Source organism: Typopeltis vanoorti, chromosome 20, assembly GCF_054136105.1.
Source record: "Typopeltis vanoorti isolate ZY-2024b chromosome 20, IOZ_Tvanoo_1.0, whole genome shotgun sequence".
Classification (NCBI taxonomy): Eukaryota; Metazoa; Arthropoda; class Arachnida; order Uropygi; family Thelyphonidae; genus Typopeltis; species Typopeltis vanoorti.
This window is the reverse complement of record NC_143568.1, coordinates 30,567,149-30,590,370: the sequence shown is the minus strand read 5'-3', so window position 1 is coordinate 30,590,370 and position 23,222 is coordinate 30,567,149. Positions and strand designations below refer to the sequence as shown.

The window sequence follows — 23,222 nt, the reverse complement described above, 5'->3', positions numbered from 1 at the left end:
GGAGCAAGCTAGCATCACTCCTATCTCAGTATCTCCCATAATGCAAAACACATCTCCTTGCAGATATGTATAATGTCCTGGCTCCCACTGAAGAGACCTCAATAAAGGTCGAATCTAGTCTGGGTAGTGGCCCTTCCCTTAATACATAACATTATACATATCTGCAAGGAGATGTGTTTTGCATTATGGGAGATACTGAGATAGGAGTGATGTTAGCTTGCTCCACCTTTGCTGTGAGTTTCCCGGTGTTGTACTACCTTACCCCAGTCCTGAAGATATTTTCAGGTGCAAACTTTGTTTGCTCACACTTGGATAAAGGATTAAACTAAATTTATTATACAAATTCAGTTTTGCCCAGGATTGGGGGACTGCACATTGACAACAATTTTTCATGTTTAACATGAGTCTTGCATTGTGTTAAGAGGGGAAGATTGTTCTACTTCTATAAATTAATGATTCCAAGAAATTATATTCTTGGTTTAATCTTTTATTCAAGTGTGAAGCAAACAGTTTCTGCATAAAGTCACTTCATGACTGGATTACTACATATAGAGGCTAATGTCTTCACGTCAATTGCCTTGTTGTCGATATCTCATAATGCAATGCACATATCCTCATGGACATGTATAATGCTGTGCATTATGGGAAGAGCCACTACCCGCTTTCAACCTTTATCAAGGTCTCATCAGTGAAAGCCAGACCCAAAAGTGATACCAAGGTTGAATGCAGAAATATTTTCACATACAAGTAGTCAAAAGGGATCACACCTTATTACCAAAATACTCTGGATTAAAGATAGATGTTGAAAGTTTTTTCACTTAGTTATATTATAAATGAAAGATGCCAACAAATTATATTCTTGGATTAATCCTTTATCCAAGTGTAAGCATACAAAGTTTGTGCACAAAGTGACTCCACAACATAGTGAAGTCACTTTGCTCACAAACTTTGTATGCTTACACTTGGATAAAGGATTAACCCAAGGATATAATTTGTTGGCATCTTTCATTTATAATATTAAGTGAAAAAACTTTCAACGTTGTTCTGCTTCATTAAAGAAGGTGATAGACTAAGGCTTTGAACTATAAGCCAATCTCTGTGTGGGGAGTTGAGGGGTTAGTGATGATCAAGATTCAGAAATGGATTGATAACAGCACGGATTTCTATAGGAAGAGGGTTTTTAGTAATCGGCTTCTTTATTAAATAACAAGGTGACAAATGCATTAGAAAGAAAGAGATGTATACAGAATGACATATTTAGATTTTGCAAATACCTTTCCTAGATTGCAACATAATAAACTGATGATTAAATTGGAATGGATGATGTTGAATAACAGATTAATGTATTGGATTGGAAAGAGGTATTGGGACATATCGATATCAATAAGTTGTGTACTGGCAGGTAGAGCAATATTCCAGATGGGGAAAGTCACTAGTGGTGTGTTCCAAGGGTCTGTTTTAGGTCATTGCTGTTTAACTTATGCATTAATGATACAGGGAAAGGTTCAAATGGTGATATGCTATTATTTGCAGGTGATACAAAGTTTGAGTAATAAAGTAGATGTTGTGACTTTATGAGAAGACATGAATATACTAGATGGATGAGCAGGTGAATAAGGTCGACAGTTACTAATATCTGTGATCCAGGGTATTTTAATAATAAAGTCCTGCACTTTTTATTGCTTGCATGTGGGTAACATATGAATTCTGCATTAATCCAACCTTAGGATCCACCTTGGTAGCACTCCTTCCCATATTATATAGCAATATATATGCCTGAAAGGAAGCGTGTTTTGCATTAGAGATGCTAAGGCAATTGACGTGAAGTCAACAGCCTTTGTATGCACATAGTGCAGTTATGAAAATACTTCACTCACAAACTTTGTTTACTTATATTTGGATAAAAGATTAAACAAGAATATAATTTCTTGTCAAGTACAATTTATTTTGTAACCAAGTGAAAAAAAACTTTATACAAGGAAGTGTAAGTAAAAAAGAGGTTTAAGGGAAAAAGTATAAAGAGAGAGAGAGAGAGGTAGGGATCAATTACGTCAGGAATAAGAAATGGAATGAGAAGGGATTAACCCTACAGTTCAAGGAAAATCCTAAGGGATTCTTTCAATATGTGGCCAGTAGGAGTAATGATTGTGGATGAATGACCCTATTAGTTGGAAATGGGAGTTAAGTGACCAATGCAGGTGGCATTGTTAATTTTTTAATGTCAGTATTAGTAACCCATTTTGTTTACTGCTCCATGTGTGTTATATGAGTATCATTTAATTATCTCTGGTTTCTCTCCAATATGTTCATCTACTTTAAAAACATTATTTTCCAGGAAACAATGTTAGACTAAAATATTAATTATAAAAACTTTAATCAATACTTTCCTATATTTTGGAAAAGTTACATTTCCATCATCAGGGATCACAAAAAAACAATGATCTGTGCATGCCAGTAATAACACTGGGCAAATGAGGCTGAAGTAAGGCAACCATAGTCAGGTCTAGTGGACTAAACTGGGTAGTCTGGGTCTGGGCCGTTGAGCTGAAGATCTGAGGATGACTGCTTCCCAAATTTTTGAAGTTTGGAAAGTTTTTCAGGACTGAGTCAGATTCAGGGAATAGCTTTCATATTTGTATTTGCTGCAGTGTAATAGAATGTTCTTCTTCCAGTGTATCCTGTGGGTATCCAAAGCAGCATGGTCAGCAAGTCCTGAGTAGTTGTATTGGTGGAACCAGATGTATTCAGAAATTCTGATATTGGCTGTCCTGCCTGTTTGGCCTTGGTAGGACAGTTTGCAATTGCAAAAGATCTGGTAGACACCTAGTAGGTCTCGGGGATGTGGATGGTCTTTGGTGGAGCAGATATATGATGCCAATTTTTCATGTGGTCTGTAAGCGGTTGTAAAGTTGCATTTCCTTAGGATTTTTGTCAATTTTTCAGTTGTGCCTCGATATATGAAATGGTGAGTAATGAGTATCTTGAGTAATCTCTCTCTGAAGAGGGGGGGGGAGAGAGGTTTACGGTTACAGAGTTTTAATATTTTTGGGCGATTGTAACCATTAACTAAGGAAGTATTGGGAATATTGTCGTGTTCAGTAGTTAGGGCACTGTTATCAGAAGTGATTGATTTTTCCCTGTTATGCAGGGTTTTTATAATCCCATATTGTGGGGAGAGGAGGGTAGTGAATTCATCTGTATGTGTAGGTTTTCTGTAAACAGAGAATGCAGGCAGGACAGCCAATATCAGAATTTCTAAACACAAGAACTACATCTGATTCCAATACAGCCACTCAGGACTTGCTGACCGTGCTGTAGACACCCACCAGAGGATATGCTGGAAGAAGGCCATCCTATTACAATGCAGCAAATATAAATATGAAAGGCTATTCCTCGAATTTGCCTCAGCCCTGAAAAACTTTCCAAACCTCAACAAATTTGGATGCATGAGACTGCCCCAAATTTGAGAATCACTCATCTTCAGCTCAACAGACTACCCAATTTTGCCCACTAGAAGTACTTAGGACTTTAGATCAGACTTTGGTTGCCTTTCTTCAGCCTCATTTGTCCAGTGTTAGTGCTTGCCATAATATAGGAAAGTATTAATTAAAGTTTTTATAATTAATATTTTAGTATAGATTCATTCTGATTACCTTTTTCTGTCAGCTTAAAAGTAGAATTATGTAATTCTACTTTTAAGCTGACAGAATTTTGTATAATTCTCCATGTCAGGTGACTAGCCTGATGGAATAGTTCAGAGGTAGGTCTGCTACCTTAAGGCTTCTGAACTAGCCTTCTTCCAAATTTAAACCCATAGGAGGGAAAGAGTAGATTATAGGAGAATAGAATAGAATTATAGTAAAGGTTTATAGAAGGGACAGAAATGGGAAAACCCCATGGCCCTCGAGTACTCTAATAGCATAAGGGTCATAAAATAAGAAGAGTTGGCTGAATAGGCCTTATAGGAAAGATTAAAGTGAGTGGATCTTCCTCAAAATAGAAGAAGAGGATAGATCGACTTCCCTTATGGCCCTGTTAGTCCACGAGTCCTTATTCGGACCTCCCACCATATATACACACACACACACATTTTCATTATTGGGAAGGAGTCCTTAAACTCCTTGGTCTTTCTCAAGGACTCCTTGGAGGCCCTAAGCATCATGTCAAGAACTATTCAGCATTCACACACTATTTATCATACTTTGCTTTGAACTCATTCACAGTCATGGCACCCACACCAGACTGGCATCTTATTCCACTCATTCACCACTCTCCAAGTGTGTTGTAATTTATCAGAAATAGTTGAAAAAAATTCCCCGAAGGATGGCTACTGTCATTCAGGCCCAAGATGGTCTCACTCAGTACTAGAAATTTAATTAAAACCTTTTTTTTTTTTTTACTACAACTAGGTGTCCAAATACTTTTGTCAACATAGTGTATATATATCGAAGGAGAACAAGTCAAAAAAAAAAAATATATTCTGGTATGTGAGGATTTACTAGTGGCAAGAGAGAAAACAAACAGGAAAATGTTCTGATATTTAGAGTGAATGAGAGCAATGAAAAACTGACAAAGGTAACTATTTGAAAAATAGTTAATTATCCATATTATTATGTGGCACCTCCAAGGACTCAACATAAGATATTAGTGCATAATACCTTGTCTGCATACCTGATTTGATGGTCCTGTCTCTTAACAATTTAGGAAGAGTCCTTGATCAACCAGAGGAAAAAAATACTTCTTAAAATATGGTTTGTATGCATATATTCATGAATGTTACATAAATCATGTGATTAATATTTTTAATTTTTATTTGATTGTGCCTCTTTCTAGTTCAAGTTATAACTGCATTTGTTATTGAATGGGAAAATAGTTTTATTTATTTAGGTGATGATGTGTCATACAGTGTGGGAAGGGGGGGGGGGTATTATGCTAGGCAACCCTCTGAAGGCCATTTTATTAACCAGAGTGCCACATACCATTTTAGCACACCTTTGCTTACTTGGGAATTGCAGCAATAAGTACATTCAGACATAAGGAGGGCCACTTTTACAGAGTGATAAGCACATCCAAATGACTAAATTTCAGTGTTGTTTTGCTGCATTTTTTTTTTAATAAGAACAAAACTATAATGAATTTCACATAAAAAATGCAGGTAACAGAAAATCACAGCGAGTAATGAATTTTTATTTGGAAAAACTTCTTACAAGATATGTCATTAGGGTTTTGATTAAAAGTGAACGAGACACTTAATACATCAGCCGTAAAATTATTCAGAAATAATCTTTTAAAGTGGAAAAACCTTTGTAGCACTTAGTAATCCATTCTAATTGAGTGAAGTTTTACAGTGTAAGTTACAAAATATTTCATTTGCATCTTGGATGTTTCCTTAGAGGATTTCTGGTTGGGTAGAGCTAAATAAATGCAACCAGGTAATCCTATAACTAAGTTACTCTGATATGTATTAAGGGAGACTATTGCTATAAATTCCAATGGTGTTAATATGATGAATTTAAAACTGATAAAGATTAACAATCTGTATGTTAGTTTTATGTAAAACAAACATTTTCGATCCACTGGGGCACCTTAACATGCCGATACTTTCCTTCTTCATATAATTCTTTCCATTTAGAGCCATAAGGAAACTCATACTTCAAAATGGTGTCATCTTTCATCTGACTGCTATATCCAAAGTTCTGCAATGATAAATATAAGTTAAAATAAGAAAAAACACCTGCCTGTATTTCAGTAACTAATGAAAAAAACACAAAGGGATAAACAGATGCTTCTTTAGTATTTTTACTTTTATTATTAGCGTTTCTCAAACTCATTTATGCTTCCAGCATCAAAAATGCATATCACTCACCCACTACTCCCCAGGTAAAGATCTATTCATAACTTCTGGGGATGGATTCACATTTTCACCCTCCCACCCTGTTTAAAATCTTCTCTGATAAGAATTTTTGATATTATTATTATTAAAATTGGGAATAAATTTTCTAAAATTTTATTCCCAAGACTCAGAAATATTATCATGAGGGTAATCTATCGAAAGCTTTTACAAAATTTAATTATGCTACTGTGTATCCATTTCCCACATCAAATGCTACTGTCACATATCACAATACCACTATTGTGAACCCAATTCTCTGGTAATGGGTTTTTTGTAACCTGGTTTTGGGAAGGATTTGGTTTAAAAGAATGTAAGGTTTTCTTGATTTTTTTTTTTTTTTTTTTTTTTTGATGGGATAAATTATTGGTTAAAAAAAAAGTGTCACCAGTATTATCTCAGCTCTTATGATGTTCAATTTTAATAATAATATGCTGCTGAGAGGATTAAGGTTGTGAAAGATGATGAATGTGTCTAGTGTAGATAGATTTTCTGGATGCAGAAAAGGATGATTTTGAATCAGATCCAAAACAAACCATACAAGAATTAGCAGAGAAACTTAATTCATCATGGTCAACTGTCCAAGAGCTTACATTAGTTACCACATGAACTGTCAGAAAACAATAAAGCACAGAGACGGGCGATTTGCAATTCATTGTTGACCAGACAACAAAATGACCCCTTTTTAGAAGGAGTCTTAACTGGACGAAAACTGGGTGCTGTATAAGAATAATAAATGCAAAAAACAGTGGCTTTCTCCAAATCAAACTCCAATTCCAAAACCTAAAGATGGACTTCGTCCACAAAAGGTTCTGTTGTGCGTTTGGTGGAATATTCATGGAATTATTCATTACGAACTCATGGAACAAGGTAAGACTATCACAGCAGCCATCTGCTGTGAACAATTAGAATGACTACATCAAGCATTCAAATGTCCTGCACTTGTCAATTGAAAAGGGGTAATTTTGCAGCAAGATAATGCAAAACCACATTCTGCAAGAATGACTCAAGAAAAAATTAGGCAGTTAGGATGGGAACTTCTACCACATCCTCCATATTCGGTGGATACTGCCCCTAGTGACTATCACTTATTCAGGTCCTTAGAACACAGCATAAGAAATAAAACCTTCCATTTGCAAGATGATGTCCAAAAGAGTTTGATATCATTTTTTTGAAAAACTTTTTTCAAAAAAGGAATTCTAAACATAGTAGATCGTTGGAATAAGGTTATAATTAACGATGGCGATTATAGAATTGAATAACGTTAATTTGTTCTTTAATAAAATTTATATTAAAAATGTAGTTCAAAAAATTGATTACTTTCTGGTCCCCCTTATATTTGCAATCCTCTCTGTCTCCAATTTTGATATTTCCATCTGGATCTTTTAGTGTGTTGGTCTCACTTGCCTTTGGTAGGTCTCTTTGTAAATTAGCAGTAGTCAGTTATCCGAAGTGTTTGGATTTAAGTTGTGGCAAAATTCTTGCCACCTAGTTCTTTGTAATATATTATATTTTTGTTTAATTTCAGCATTTATCTTGTTGTACTTGATTCTGGTTTCTGGAGAGCTTCCAATTTTAAAAAAGTTAAATAATTCATTTCGTTTAGTTATTTTACTGGCAAGTTCCTGGTGAACCTTTGTGTAGTTTTGGATGCTTTGCTGCATTTAGGATAGTATTCTTCCAAGTTATATAGTCTTTATCAAAGTCATCATCGTATGTGTGATCTTTCAGCATTTTACTTACTTCATACTTGTATTTCTCCCAATTTGCCTTCTTGAAGTTCCAGTGGTATTTTCTTTTTTGGGTGGATCTAGTCATTTTTGAGTTCAGATTGATTAATATTGGGGTATGGTCACTTCCTACTTGTTCCAAAACAGACCAAATAGCTTTGTCGTGAAGATCTGAAGACACCCCAGTAATATGTAGGGCATCTTTTGTACTATAGGAATGAGACAGATAAGTGGGTTTTCCACTGTTGAGAGTTATTAGTCCTGTTTCATCTAAGAAATTACTCAGGTTTTCTCCTCTTGGGTTTATTTCCTCAGAACCCCATAACAGGTGTTTGCTATTCATGTCTCCTAAGCTAATGGAGTTTTCTTCAATGAGATGGGATAGGATGGAAAGATTTGGTCCAGGTTTGTCAGGAGGATGATAACAATTGAATATGTTTAATGGCTTTTTACTTGGTTCCAGTATTTGGATTCCTTGTATTTCAGTTCCTTCTGCTACCTTAGTATCTGTAGCATTCCTCCATTTTGGTCAGTAGGCCTACCTTGTCTTATGATATAATAAATTTAGTTTAATCCTTTATCCAAGTGTGAGCAAACAAAGTTTGCGCCTGAAAGTATCTTCAGGACTGGGTTAAGGTGGTACACACCAGGGCAACTCGTTGCAAAGGTGGAGCAAGCTACCAACACTCCTATCCTAGTATCTCCTATAATGCAAAACACATCTCCTTGCGGATATGTCTATTGTTATGCATTAAGGGAAGGGCCACTACCCAGACTAGTTTCGACCTTTATTGAGGTCTCTTCAGTGGGAGCCAGGCCCAAGTCGAGATATCAGGCAGAAGCATTAGCAGGTCATCTCCACCTATAGGAATTGCCAATTGGTGTGCCACCCTTTTTTAATAAATTACTCTGGATTTAGAGAAAGATGTTGAAAGTTTATTTTCCACTTGGTTAGAGTATAATAAATTTAGTTTAATCCTTTATCCAAGTGTGAGCAAACAAAGTTTGCGCCTGAAAGTATCTTCAGGACTGGGTTAAGGTGGTACACACCAGGGCAACTCGTTGCAAACTTTGCAACGAGTCTAAATCCAGAGTAATTTATTAAAAAAGGGTGGCACACCAATTGGCAATTCCTATAGGTGGAGATGACCTGCTAATGCTTCTGCCTGATATCTCGACTTGGGCCTGGCTCCCACTGAAGAGACCTCAATAAAGGTCGAAACTAGTCTGGGTAGTGGCCCTTCCCTTAATGCATAACAATAGACATATCCGCAAGGAGATGTGTTTTGCATTATAGGAGATACTAGGATAGGAGTGTTGGTAGCTTGCTCCACCTTTGCAACGAGTTGCCCTGGTGTGTACCACCTTAACCCAGTCCTGAAGATACTTTCAGGCGCAAACTTTGTTTGCTCACACTTGGATAAAGGATTAAACTAAATTTATTATACTCTAACCAAGTGGAAAATAAACTTTCAACTTGTCTTATGATATCATAGTTTTTAATGTTTAGTCTGCTGCTGGTTTGTCGAAGTTTAGTTTCCTGGATGCAGATAATATCAGCATCATGTTTGTCAGCTAGTAGTAATAGTTCATTTGGTTTTTCTTTGCTTACTGGAGTAACAATACCATTTAAATTACGTTGGATGATATTAATATTTCTTGTAATGGGTGGAATGATTTGCTCATTTCTCAACTCCGACATCATTTCCAAATCAAGAGTCACGTCAGCTGCCCTGTAGGCAGTGGCATAGATATAATCACTGAAATTTGTCTCCATGATGTGAAAAAGAAATGCTGCCGTTGTTAGATCATCCAGAGGGCACTACGAGGAGGTGACAGTCAGACTTTGCCCTACACGGACAGTTATGAATGATTGGAATGCACTGTCTGCAGAGAATTTGAATATGTTTAAGGATGAGTTGTTGCCTTCAAAGGGTCTTAAGGCTAACAATAACAATCTCTTAAATTGAAAGCCAAACGGCTATTTTTCTGGCATCCTTAATAATAATTAAGGGGACACAAATCCCCCTTAATTAATAATAATCTCTATCCATGTGGGACACCTCAGAAAAGATTTCACACATTCTTAAATTATATAATATTCAGACTTCCCTAAAACCTTACCAAAATTAGCTACCCTTATCCATTCACAAAAAGATGCTCTTCATTGTCTGGATAATCCTAGTATCTACAGTACCCCTTGCTGTTTGTGAAAACTGGAAGACCAGCCAATATTTCAATATTTGAATGAATAAACAGAAAACATGTTCAACATCTACATTACAATCACTCTGGAACCTGTGGTAGTGACCTCTCCAGGGTCATACTTATACTTTTCCCCAAGGCACTAGAGTACCCTGGGCCCCCTCCCTCATTGTTTGGAGCCATTAAATTGGCCCTATTTTTTCAATGCCCCCCCCCCCCACAAGCTAGAGCCTTGTGTGCCTGTGCATAAGTATGGCCCTGGACCTCTCCACTAGACGAGTATAAATACAAATCTGAGTTACTATTTTTGGAATCTGACACAGCTCTATGACATTTACTGAATCTAAATATATATGTAACTGACTCACACTCTAACAAACATTTTGGAGACTATCATCTTGAAATTGTCAGCCAATGATCAAGATCCCTTCAATCCTAATCCAAACTGACACCCATAGGGGATGCCAGTTTTGACATTAGGATTATGTTATTTTTTGAACTCATTCTGCATTTGACTTTCTACATGTATGTGCATATTGCATCCATGTACCTATGAAAATGCCTTGATGATAGAGGTGAAATATTGGTAATAATTTAATAAAAATCTATATTATTATTATCATCCCTAGTGCTTGTTTAATCCTTAAAGCTAAAACATGTGTCAATGAAAATTTGAAAGAATATATGGGATAAAAAAGCAGAGAAAGAATTAATTTATAAATGAACTGTTGAGATTTCTGTGGTTATGCTGAAATTTTTGCAAGTTTCGGTATAAAGATCATATGATTCCAAGAAAAAAAAACTATTAGATTGACAGACATTGTCAAACAACAAGAGACCTTTTATATTAAAGCTAGAATGGAGGCAAAGGCTTAAAACTTGTGTGACAGCATGTGCACTAGTTAAAATTTCAGGTTATCTTATGCACACCATATCCTAGGTCTGTGTGCATGAAATTCTCGATGAATGAGACTTGATATAAGATGATGCCTTGGTTCTTACTGCATCAGGTAGGTGAACTTTCTGAGAAAGTAGTAACAGTCCATGTATGACATTTCTGTTTTCTGCCCTATTGTTGAATGACCTTCACTGGCAGTATGATAGACTAATCCAGATTTGTGTTTTTTCTGAATTGTCTGTATCATACATAATATATGCCACATGACCAGTAGATTTTATATATCTCAGGTTTTTTAAGGGATGGATGAGGTGGGTTAGGAGGATATAAAAATCTTGAGCAGCAGGATGAAAGCTACTCATATCGCTTTCAAAATATTTTATAAATTTTGTCTGTTACATGTCAGATATAAGGAAGAGTTACTGTTACTGCACCTTTGTATTCTTGAATGTTGATAAAATGTCTCGAGCAAAAAAAATTATCAAAAAACTTAATTTTCTCATAAGATGTAGGGTTAATGGCATTTTCTTAACTTTTTAAGGCTAAATTCTACCAAGTTTTGAAAGAGGTATATAATATAATATTCAGTGATATTAAAGTGTGTAAGCATAGAAACATTAAAACTAAATGGCAACCAAATTATGAATGAAATTCTGGATTAAAGATTGTTCATTTAGTGCAAAATTGTCAGCAGTTATTGAAACTTACCGTAGGAACTACATAATTACCATCTTTGATTTGAACAGGGAATATAAAATGCTCATGAAGGTGATCAACATATTCTATCATTCTGGAAAAGAAATAAATGCAAATAACCTAGCAAGTAATCAAACTAAACTGTTAAATAAAATAATTAACTACTTAAAGAGAAAATAAAAGGTGGGTTTAGTTGAAAATATGAGGATAAATCTGACTTTGATGTTGTTATCTTAACATCAACAAAACAGAATGTATAAATGAATCATTTCTCAACATAATCCCTTATTTTGAACACAACTCTGTGCCTGGGTGAAAACCCATATAATGCACCATCACCCCTTGATCTTTATGGCAATAAAATCTGGTGTGAGTGTCTAATCAATGGTCTTTTTTTCATTAATCATTTCCCCACCCTCTCCTGATTATTCTTCATTAATGATATTTTTACAGCTTTTCACTAATTGGCACATTCTGATAGATACAGTAAATCATAGGAGCTGAAAGATATGTTAAGTAGTTCTGGAAAATAAATGGTGACATTCAATTATTATTATTATTTTTTTTAATCGGATTACTATTTTTATGAGTTCATTGTGAAGAATTTATGGATACAAAAACACGTGTTGGAGTAATTACTTATAATTATGAGAATAACACTTGAAGTTTTAATCTCTGTATCAAGGCCATCATCAGGAAAATATACATACGCACAGGACACAAGTTACATGACACTACACAAAGTAAGATAAATCTAAATGGTTTAATTGTTTCTTAGACTGACCTCTGGTGAAAAAAATAAATAAAAAATTATATGCAAATATAAATTAATTAACAAAATAAAATAACTTTTTTACCTATAATAAGTATAATAATATAAAGATAAAGTTTTATAGTGGAACTACATTAAACATGTCGCTACAGTCCTCTTATATTAAAGTTTTCTTATGTTGGAGTTCTGCCTTCATGTTTTGAATGCTATACAAGGTGTGGCTATTAAATAATGAGACTGGTTACAAAGATGTGGTTTATTACTACAACTGTACAACTTAATTGTTATTCCCTTCAACATACTCCCCTCCTCTATCTATACACCATTGAATATGAATTTTCCATTGTTGGAAGCAGTGCTGCAAGTCATCAGCTGTTATCTGCTTCAGTACTGGTGCTGTTTTCTCCTTTACTTCATCCACACCACCAGAGGGTCAGACAGTTAGCCAACATTATTACCTTGAGGTTCTGGCTAAACTGAGAGAACAAGTGAGGAAGAAGAGACCTGATCTGTGGAAGAACAACACTTGGATTTTCCATCAGGAAAACGCTCCAGCCCTGATGCACTGCCTGTAAAGCAGTATCTGGCTGATAAGATCCCAGTGTTGGACCATCCACCTTACTTGCCGGACTTAGCTCCATGTGACTTTTACCTTTTTCCAAAGTTGAAATCTGCATTGAAGGGTACCCATTTTCAGTCAATGGATGAGGTAAAGGAGAAAAACGACAGCACTACTGAAGCAGATAACACCTGATGACTTGCAGCATTGCTTCCAACCATGGAAAAGTCGTATGCAACAGTGTATAGATGGAGGAGGGGGAGCATATTGAAGGGGATAACAAGTAAGTTGTACAATTATAATAATAAGCTACATTTTTGCAACCAGTCTCATTATTTAATAGCCACACCTCATATAGATTGGGTCGTCCAGATTCTTGGAATTACTAATCCATTATTCTTGTAGATAAGCTTATACGTTGGCTAGACATAGCTTCTGATTTTTTAAGAAATGACAACATAAACTAGATTATTAATTATAAAAACTTTAGTAACTACTTATATTTTGGCAGTGTTACATTGCCATCTTTAGGGATCACAGAACAATGATATGTGCATGCAGCACTCAAACTAAGCAAATGAGGCTGAAGAATAGGGGACAGCCCTGGATTCTCCATCCCTGGCCAACTTCTTTATGGAGGCCTTTGAAGAAAAAAGCTTTAAACTCTGCCCCATATAAACCCACTGTCTGGCTATGCTATGTGGATGAAAATGTGTTTTCCCGTTTGACTGCATGGCCTGGATACACTCCACAATTTCACAACACACTCAAACAATCACCCAGGATCCAGTTTACCTTGGAAAAGGAAAAACAGCAGCAGTCTCCCTTTCCTAGACACCCTGACGCCAGCCTGATGGGTCCTTGGCTTTCTCCATTTACAGAAAACCTATACATACAGATAGAGACATTCACCAGTAGCCACTACTCTCCCCCCCTCTCAACAATATGGGAATTATAAAAAACCCTATATAACAGGGCAAATTTAAACAGTTTAGATAATGCCCTAACTACTGAACTTGACCATATCCTTAACACCTTAGCCAATGGCTAAATCCCCCTCCTTCAAAGCAGAGATTACTCTAAATCTATCACCATTCCATATATCCAGGGTACATCAAAAAAATTAACAAAAATCTTAAGGAAATATGACCTCATAACTAGTTACAAACCACATAAGAAATTGGCATATCTTATCTGCTCCACCAAAGACCAGCCACTTCCCCTAGACCAATCTGGAGTATACCAGGTCGCTTGCAGTTGCAAACTGTCCTACTATGGCTGAACAGGCAGGACAACCAATATCAGGATATCCACACACAAAGACTACATCCAGTTCCACCAATACAGCTACTCAGGACTCGCTGACCATGCTTTAAACACCCACCACAGAATATGCTGGAAGAAGGCCACTTTATTTCACTGCAGCCAGTACAAGTATGAAAGACTATTCCTTGAATCTGCCTCAGCTCTGAAAAAACTTTCCAAACCTCAACAACTTTGGATGCATTAAACTGCCCCAAATTTGGGAAGCATGCATTCTAAGATCATCAGCCCAATGGCCAAGACAATCCAATTTAGCCCACTAGGGCGGCACCGTTTAGGATCCAGAATATTATTAGAACCAACTTTAGTTGCCTTTCTTCAGCCTCATTTGCTTAGTGTGAGTGCCTGTGTGCACATATCATTGTTTTGTGATCCCTAAAGATGGCAATGTAACATTGCCAAAATATAGGTAGTTATTAATTAAAGTTTTTATAATTAATAATCTAGTTTATGTTGTCATTTTATAAAAAAATAAGAAGCCAATCCATCATTCTTGTTGAGATCTGGATGATGTTTCAGCATCTCACAAGCTTCCTTGGACTTTCTTTCAAACCAAGTTTTGGTTTGAAAGAAAGTCTAAGGCAGTGGTGCAGTGTAGGAAGTTGATGCCTTTCCAGTTGATTCTGTGATGTTTGAAGTCCATGGTCTGACAGGCTTGTTTTACCATACTGGAGGAATTTATTGTGGCATTTGTGTTTGTCTTTTCTTATTAGGATGGTCTGTTCCATATGTAGGGTAGGTTGCAGCTGCACTGAATTTTGCAAATCCCTGAGTGGTAGGGAAGGGGATCATTGGATGAGCTGAGCATACTTCTTAATTTTGCACAGGGTTTGAAGGGGTTGCCTTAATGTTGTATTTATATAGTGTTTATCGGTTTTTTTCTGATATTTCCCTAATGGTATGGCATTCTTGTAATGGTATTATTGTGAAAGATCTAGTGAACTGTTTTTTTTTGTTGTAGTCATTTTTATAAATGTTTGACTAAATTTCATATTCTAAGTTCAATGCCTACTCAGTGGAGCAAATTGTTAGGGCTTTATATTTAAGGGTGCTGATGGCCCCTAGTTTCTGTGTTGGATGGTGGTATGAATTTTTATGTATGTATTGGCCTGTGTGTAGGTTTGTGGTAGACTGTGAATGAAAGGCAGCCCAAGGAAAGACATGTGACAAGTCTGTCTAGAAAAGGAAGAGAGTTATTGTTTTCAAATCTCGATGGTAAATTAGATACATTTGTATTGTTTGTTCAGGTGGCTTAGGAATGTATTTAATATTTTGTGGCCAAGGAGCCAAATGGCAAAAGTATCATCAACGTATCTGAGCCAGACTTCGGGCTTTAAGCTTGCTGCTCGAAGTCTTCCATGTAAAGTTAGCTATGGGGGGGGGGGGAGTGGTGAACCCATGCTCATACCTTCTTTTTGCAGGTAGAAATTATGTTTCCACATGAAATATCTGGAGCAAAGTATGTGGGTCAAGAGTGCTGTGATATCAGATGGAAATATGTTCTGTATGAGAAGAATAGTATCATTGATTGGGATATTAGTGAAAAGGGCAGTTATGTCAAAGCTGACCAATAGATGTTCATTGTTGAGTATGATGTTTTTAATTTTGTTGATTTTTTTTTTTTTTTTTTTTTATGTAGGAGGGGGATATAACCTACCAATTCCTTCAATATAGCCACTAATTTCTTTTATAAATGAAAAATCTATTTCTTCAACTATCAGTCATAGTGGTGTGTTTATTTTGTGTATATTAGGCAGGCCATAAATTCTGGGTGCATGGGAATTATCACGGGGTAATCAGGTCATTTTTTAGGATTTTTGTGAGCTTTTCAGACGTGCTCCAGATATACAGAATGGTGATATATTCAGTATAATCTCTGTTAAGAAGGGAGTGAGGGGGGGGGGGGTTGTGGTTAACTGGTTTTAATATTTTCTGGATTGTAGCCATTGGCTAAGAAGGTGTTAAGGATATGGTTAAGTTCAGTAGTTAGGACATTGTTGTCTGAACAGATTAATTTTGTCCTGTTATTTAGGGTTTTTATAATCCCATATTGTGGTGGTGGGTGATTGTTGGTGAATGTATCTACTTGTATGGGTTGGTTTTCTGTAAACAGAGATCCATCAGGTTGGTGTGTAATCAGAGTCTATAGAAAAGGAGGCTGTTATTGTTTTCATTTTCCAAGGTGAACTGGATTCTGGGGGTGTTCGTTGTTTAAGTGTGTTAGGAAGTTGTGGAGTGTGTCTAAGCCATGTGGCCAAATTGAGAACACGTAGTGTAGCCAAACAGTGGGTTTTTGTGGGGCTGAGTTTAAGGCTTTTTCTTTTAAAGTCTCCATAAAGAAGTTTTCTGTGGGGGGGGGGGAGAACCCATGGCTGTACCCTTTATCTGTTTGTAGAATTTTCCCTGCCAAAGGAAATAGTCTAACTTCATGGTGAACTGAAATAGGGCTGAGATATCAGGAGGAAATTTAGCTTGGATGAAAGAAGTCTGTCTTGGAAGACAGACTTAGGAAGCATCTTGGAGCAGTGTCATGGCTTGAGAAGCTACAAGGGAAGAATGTCAGTAGTGCATAGGAAGTGGTCAGAGACTGTTCAAGAGATGCAATATCAGACTGCATACTCTAGGTCAGGAGGATAAAGCAAGTGGGGATTAAGTAGATGAGTAGAGATATAAAGCAAGAGCTGAAAAAAAAGAAAAAAAACTGCACAGGGAATATAAAGAAAAGGTGAACAGCACAAAATGTAAGCAAGAAGAGTGATTAGTATGATAAGAAAGGCTAAATCAGATTATGAGAGAAAATCAGCTAAGCAGGTCATAGTAAATCTAAAAGAGTTTTTTCAAAGCAAGTAAGAGAAACATGACTATAGTAGGATGACATTCATCAATGCTAATGGTAGGAAGGTGACAGAGGGTAAACAATACTGTTGAGTTGCTGAATGGTCATTTTACAAAGTGTATCATCCAGGTGGAGATTTTGCAGTTACTGATGTGATAGATGCATGCCAAAATTGAGGTAGATGAACAGAGAGTGTTCGGCATATTCAAAAACAGCATTGGGAATGGATAGCATGTCAGCACCTGTACTACGTGAATGCAAGAGAATTGACATTAGCTCTGGCAAGGTACCAAAGGAGTGGAAAGGTGATAAGATAGTCCCAAGACAGAAGTAGCAAACCAAGACCAATTAATATATCAAGTATTGGAAAAGTTGGTTAAAGATAAAATCCAGCAGTGGGTGGATAGAGATGCAAAGCTTTGTAAAGGGTAGAGCCTGTCTTAGTACCTTATTCATATTTTATAATAAATGTGACGACACAATTGGGTAACGGCTACACTATGATACTGCTCGACTTTGCCAAGGCATTTGACAGAATACCACATGGAAAACTATCACAAAAGCTGGAACAAATGAGAATGGATCCTGCTAATATATGCCATTAGAAATCTCATCAGGCTGAAGTGCATAACTTTACACTTACTGACATTAAACTGATTGCCATTTTTAGTTGCCCAAATTTCTATCCTATTCAAATCGCTCTAATTTCTGAATATCAGTAGTATACCTGATTGCCCAGTCTATCTTTGCATCACCTGCAAACAATTGAAAATCTCCTGTTAGACCCTTTCTAACATTATTAATGTATAGAGTGAACAGCAATGATCCAAGGACTGAACCTTAGGGTATACCACTGGTCACCTTAAATCTGGCAGATTTAAGACGACCAGTTTCGATACTTGTCCATCAACTATCTGCTTATCTGAGTCAAGAGTTTATATTCCAAACCCATATTCTCCAGTTTATGTAATAGCCTTTTGTGTGGTATCCTACCAAATGCCTCAGCAAAATCCAATACTATCATAGGTTTGAATTTGAATTAATGCAAAATCATTTAGCCTTTATATACAAGTTGCCTAATTGTGAAGATGCTTCACATGCAAACTTTTGCATAAAAGAACAAGCAAGAATATAATTTCTTGGCAAGTTTTTTTTTCCTCCCAATTTCTCCATCCCCCAGGAAATAAGAAAGAGGTAAAAAAAACATCAAGATGAAATTTTACAAGTTTACCCTTTTTCAGAACAAGGTGTGAAATGGCACTGATGACTGAGAACATATGGTGTGAGATCGGCTGGATAGCATATTTAGTGGGCTGTTACTATATGCTGAGATGCATTACAGGGTGATAAATAGGAAATGTTTAGATAAATTAGCTTTGCATGTGCAAAGTTAACTACTATAATATAGGCTGAACAGAAATGATAATTTCTGGAATTCTTGAGAGGCAGTTATCTTAGGAATGATTCTGTCATTGTGGAAGATGATTTGATGACTGAGATGTTATCTTTGTCCCTGTTCTGGTTCAAGTGATCACATAGTCTTGACTTAGAGCAGGTGAGTAGTCATTCAGAGGTCTCAACGAGAAGGTAATTTATGTGGAATTACAATGACAAGTGATGAGATTAAACTTAGAAACCTGCTTAAGACAATATCATTGATGCAAGAATGCATGGGAACTAGTTAAAAATATTCATTAACAGAAACAGAAAATTCTACATCTAAGTTGAAAAAAAATACAGATTTGGAGTGAAATCAATCAAGACTGCAGATAAAAAGAGATTTTATAGAAAATGTATGACTGGGATGGGGAGAAAGGAGTTACATGGAAATATAAAGCTCAAGTTATGAAAGCAATAAGTATGGTAAAGAAAGAGAAATTAAAATTGAGACAAGACTAACATTTCAGTAAAATAATTATCCTAAGGAGATCTTTTGCTGTAGCTAGCAAAAAATAGAAATGATTGTAAATAAATGACCTTGCTAGAGAGAATAGTCATAAGGCAATTGATGCAGTAATAGTAAAATTATTTTTAATAATCACTTTACCAGAGTATTTCATTATGGTGTTACTAGTTTTTCCAACAAGCATGGGAAAGATAATAGATTAAAAGTGAATGAAGTAAAATATTTTAGTATTTTAAATACCTCTATGGCAACAAGGTAGTGGAAATGAAGATTTTGCACATTTCTAAGGAGCTAATAATAATGGCCAGTATCGGCTAGATTTCTGCTCAGGATACAGGCTAGTCATTATTAACACCATGTCCTAGTGGAGAGGAAATGCAAGAAATAAAAGCCTCATTGACTGTGGCAATGTTGATAGCGATGTTTTCACGCCTGTTCAGGATACAAGATTATAGAGAGGATTTGAAGTGACCATCGCTGAGTACTAAGTAGAATCAAAAGGAATATCATATTGAAAAGAAGAGTATGTAAGAAAGTTTTAAAGAGAATTAAAGTTCAGCAGCTTTTACAGGTAAAATGTAGACTTAACTATACAAACATTATTAAAGAAAAAAATGAAACAGTTTGAAACAAACCTTAGAGGCAAACTCTGAAGAAAACATTTATTGATTAAGCTAGGGAGACGTGCTGAAGTTGTCTGCAAGGACAGAAAAATAAGAACACTATGGTGGACACAAGAAGTTAAAGAAGCAGTTCTGGATAAGAAGAGAGCATACAGAAAATTCCTAGTAAATAAGTCAGCAGATGTCCTAAAATAATACAGAGAAAAATATAAGAAAGCTAGATAAGTGTAAAAAGTAGTCAACAAAAGTCATGGGAAGGCTGGTAAGAATATAGAAAATAAATGTTAGGAAGATGGCAAAATGTTCTGGAGGTGATTAAAAATGCTTAGAAATGGAGAAAAAGGATACTATAAAAGGAAAGGTGGCATGAAAACTGTAAAGGATATCATAGATGTTTGGAGCAATTACTTTGAGTATTTAATGAAATAATCAGTGACAATATAAAATTTTCAAGAGGAATGCAAACAAAAGCACATGTTAATATTCAAGGTAGAAAAACTCATCAAAAACTTGAAATATAGAAAGACAGCTGGAGCAGATGATATTTCACTAGAAATGCTTAAACATGGAGGTATAAAAGTTTTGCACTGGCTGCACTGCATAATGCAGAGTGCCTGGTCCAAAGGTTGAATTCCAGATGATTGGAGTAGATTTCTCATACTTCTTATCATCTATATATGTATAAAAAAAAAAAAGGGAATAAAGCTGAATGTGAGAGAGAGGAATTTCTCTAAGTGTTCCAAGTAAGACTTATGCAAGTATATTTGAAAAGAGGATGAGAAAAACAAGTTGGGTTCAGGTGAAATAAAGATTGTCAAGATCAGATTTTTGCTGTGCAACAAATAGTTGAGAAATCATGGGAATATTTGACAAGAATCTATTTTGTAGATCTGGAAAGGGCTTACGACAAGTGCTCAAAGAAAAGCTTTTCAAACCACTGCATTTATATGGAGTAAATGGAACATTATGCAAAGCAATACATAGCCTATATTTAAGTTAGTCAGCAGTTAGAACTAATGGAAATACAGGAAGATGGTTTGATGTAAAATCAGGGGTAAGGCAAGGATGCACATTATCTCATTCAAATATCAATAAACATGATATTCAAAATTAGAAATATAAAACTTGCTCTTTGCTTTATGCAGATGATGTACTCCTAAACACATCCAGTACAAGTCTCCAGAGGTTTTTTTAACTAAATTGCATAAGAGGCCGGCAGGAGGCATTTCGCTGGATTGTTTGTGTAAAGAAGGCTTCCATTTCAGATAAGTCTTTTGGAATAATTAATTGTATATAAGTGTGTGTTTATGAGTAAGAGTTGCTGTAAAAGTTGTGGGCTTGTTAGTTTAAGTTTGTTTATGAAATCATTAAACTTAGTATTGAAACTGGCAAAGGAAAGATGGTGACAGCTTTGTCAAAATTAAATTGCTAGCAGGAATTTAATTTTGATTTCAGTCGTTTTGTGAAACGTGAGGTATGTTATATTATGTAGATAAATTATGGATATTTAAGATGGATGGAAGGAGGGGTGTGCAAAGTGTGATCTGAATGAGGACTTGATGAGTAGTAACGTATTGGTAATTGAAAATATTAGTAGCAAGAATGCCATGAGGAGGATGAGTACTCGTCTGATAGAAAAAAGGGGCAGTGAAAAAATGGTAAAAACTTTTGAAAAAGAGAATGAACGATCTGATGAAATTAACAATCTAACAATCGATGGCAAGAATGACGAAAGTGAAATGAATGTAGCAGAAATTGAAAAAAGAGTGCAATTAAAGGTAAGGTAAGGTGGTGAGTAGTGTTGATAGAGAACAAGCATATATGGCTAGCAATAAAATTGAGAGAAGTCAAGATATGCATGTGAAAATGAATGATATCTGTTTGAAAGAGGTAATGAAAGACCTGCGAGTGGTATCGTTTGGGGATTCAATTATTAGAGGTGTGGTAAACAAGAAGATGCACAAGGTTTGTTTCCCTGGAGGTTATCGAGAAGGATAAAAGATAATAGTGTGATAGGAAAGGTAGTCAGTGTGTTGTCCAGGTATGACAGTGATGAAATGAGGATATTTAAGGTGGAGAGAAAGGAGTGCAGTTTGTTAATGTGTGGAATGAGTTTTGAAGGATGAATTGAACTAAAAGAGTGATGGACTGCATTTGAATGGTTTTAGTGTGAGTCATTTGGAGAGACTGCTGCTGGAAGGTATAAAAATGAGTGCAGAGAATGAATCTGATCAAGTAATAAGAAACAATGTGAAAGAGCAGGAGAGATTGAAGTGGTGGCGATGAAGAAGCGGGTAGCATGAGTACAGCCAAGGAAAGACAGCATGAATGAGAAAGGTTGATGCTCCAAGAGGATGTGTGTAGCCAAAAAGGGAAGAGGATGACCTGGGATCAAGGGAAAATAATTGGATTTGAAGAAAGTTCTAAAATGAATAAGGAGAAGAAATGGCTCGTTAAGTATGGAGAGGTGACATCTAATAAGTGGTATCAGTGAAACTTGCTAGAGATCCAGGAATGAGCCGTTATATTTGTATATAAATGCTAAAAGTGTAAGAAACAATGCAAATGAAATGGCTGCATTAATTGAGTCTGATCATCCAAGAATTGTTGGATGTGGATGACATCCTGACAGGAATAGAGATGGAATTGTAAGGCCCTGATCAAACTACATCTGAACTACTGTGCTCAGATCAGATTTGTAATTTTGGAACCAGTACAAAAAAAGTAATTACAAATGAATATCAGGTGAGGATAAATTGAGAGTATGTAATCTGCAAACTTTAGTAGATAAAAAAAAATAGTGATATCACAGTGATGAGATTTTTTTTTTTAATAATGTAGAACAAGAGGAAGATACAAAGCCATTCCTAGACATCATACAAGGGGAACAGTTAGTATTTATTTTGAGAAGTACTTTTTATACATACAATACTCCTATTCCTCAGAAGATTTGGTGTTTATGGCTCAACTCTGGCTATTTGTTGCAGCTGTATTGCTTTACAATGAGGTCTATTTCATATAATTTAGAATAGTGCTGTATGCACAGCATTTTGTTTACACTGAAGAAACATTCATTACACTCAATGAAGCACTGAAGAAACATTTCATTAAACTAGTCAGTTTAGCAAATATAACTTATTAACATTGTCTTTTTTTTCCTCCATTAAAATGTTTAATAATTAGCATGCTAGTTTGAACCAACACATCTTTTATCACAATTTCATCAAAGCTGAATCATATTTAAATTACCTGTTTTCAAAAGATGCACTAACAGAAATATAATCCCAAATCGCTAAATGCTGAACTAATTCACATAATCCAACCCCACCAGCATGAGGACATACAGGAACTGAAATAAAATTAGCATGTGATCAGATATATATATATATATAAAATATACATTCACAATTCAACTCTTCTTGGAGTTTAATAAAATTTAATATTTGGTAAAATGTTAGACAGCCTTGTCTTAGTCACCTCAATTTTACTTTAAATTTTTAGTAGAACCATTTCTAGTGGTAAAATGATTGAACATAACAAAAAATTATTACAAGTGACAATAAATAACCCCAAAATATATCATCATCATTACATGACATCTCTAAGGATGTCCAAAGACTCATCGAGGGAGAGCACCTACCCTACATCTCTCCGTCGCCACCACTCATTTCACCAATTACAGCAAACCGCATCATCTACACCAACAGCATCTATGTGAGTAAGGAAGGATAGGCTGGTAGCATAGTCTTCCTTACTCACACATATCTAGGTTCAATTGTTGTCA

The 23,222-nt window shown here is 35.8% G+C and overlaps 1 protein-coding gene across 1 annotated transcript in view; it reads right to left on the bottom strand.

The window, feature by feature from the left end:
- Positions 1-5,166: 5,166 nt before the first annotated feature.
- The window catches only part of LOC150095329 (mitochondrial enolase superfamily member 1-like), a 198,785-nt gene continuing 180,729 nt past the window's right edge, over positions 5,167-23,222 (bottom strand). Inside the window, exons 13-15 of the mRNA XM_090409917.1 lie at positions 22,688-22,787; positions 11,432-11,513; positions 5,167-5,696 (exon numbers count right to left, since the gene is read on the bottom strand). Coding sequence (XP_090266043.1) covers positions 5,550-5,696; positions 11,432-11,513; positions 22,688-22,787 — 329 coding nt within the window. The 3' untranslated portion in view covers positions 5,167-5,549. The remainder of the gene's footprint in view (positions 5,697-11,431; positions 11,514-22,687; positions 22,788-23,222) is intronic.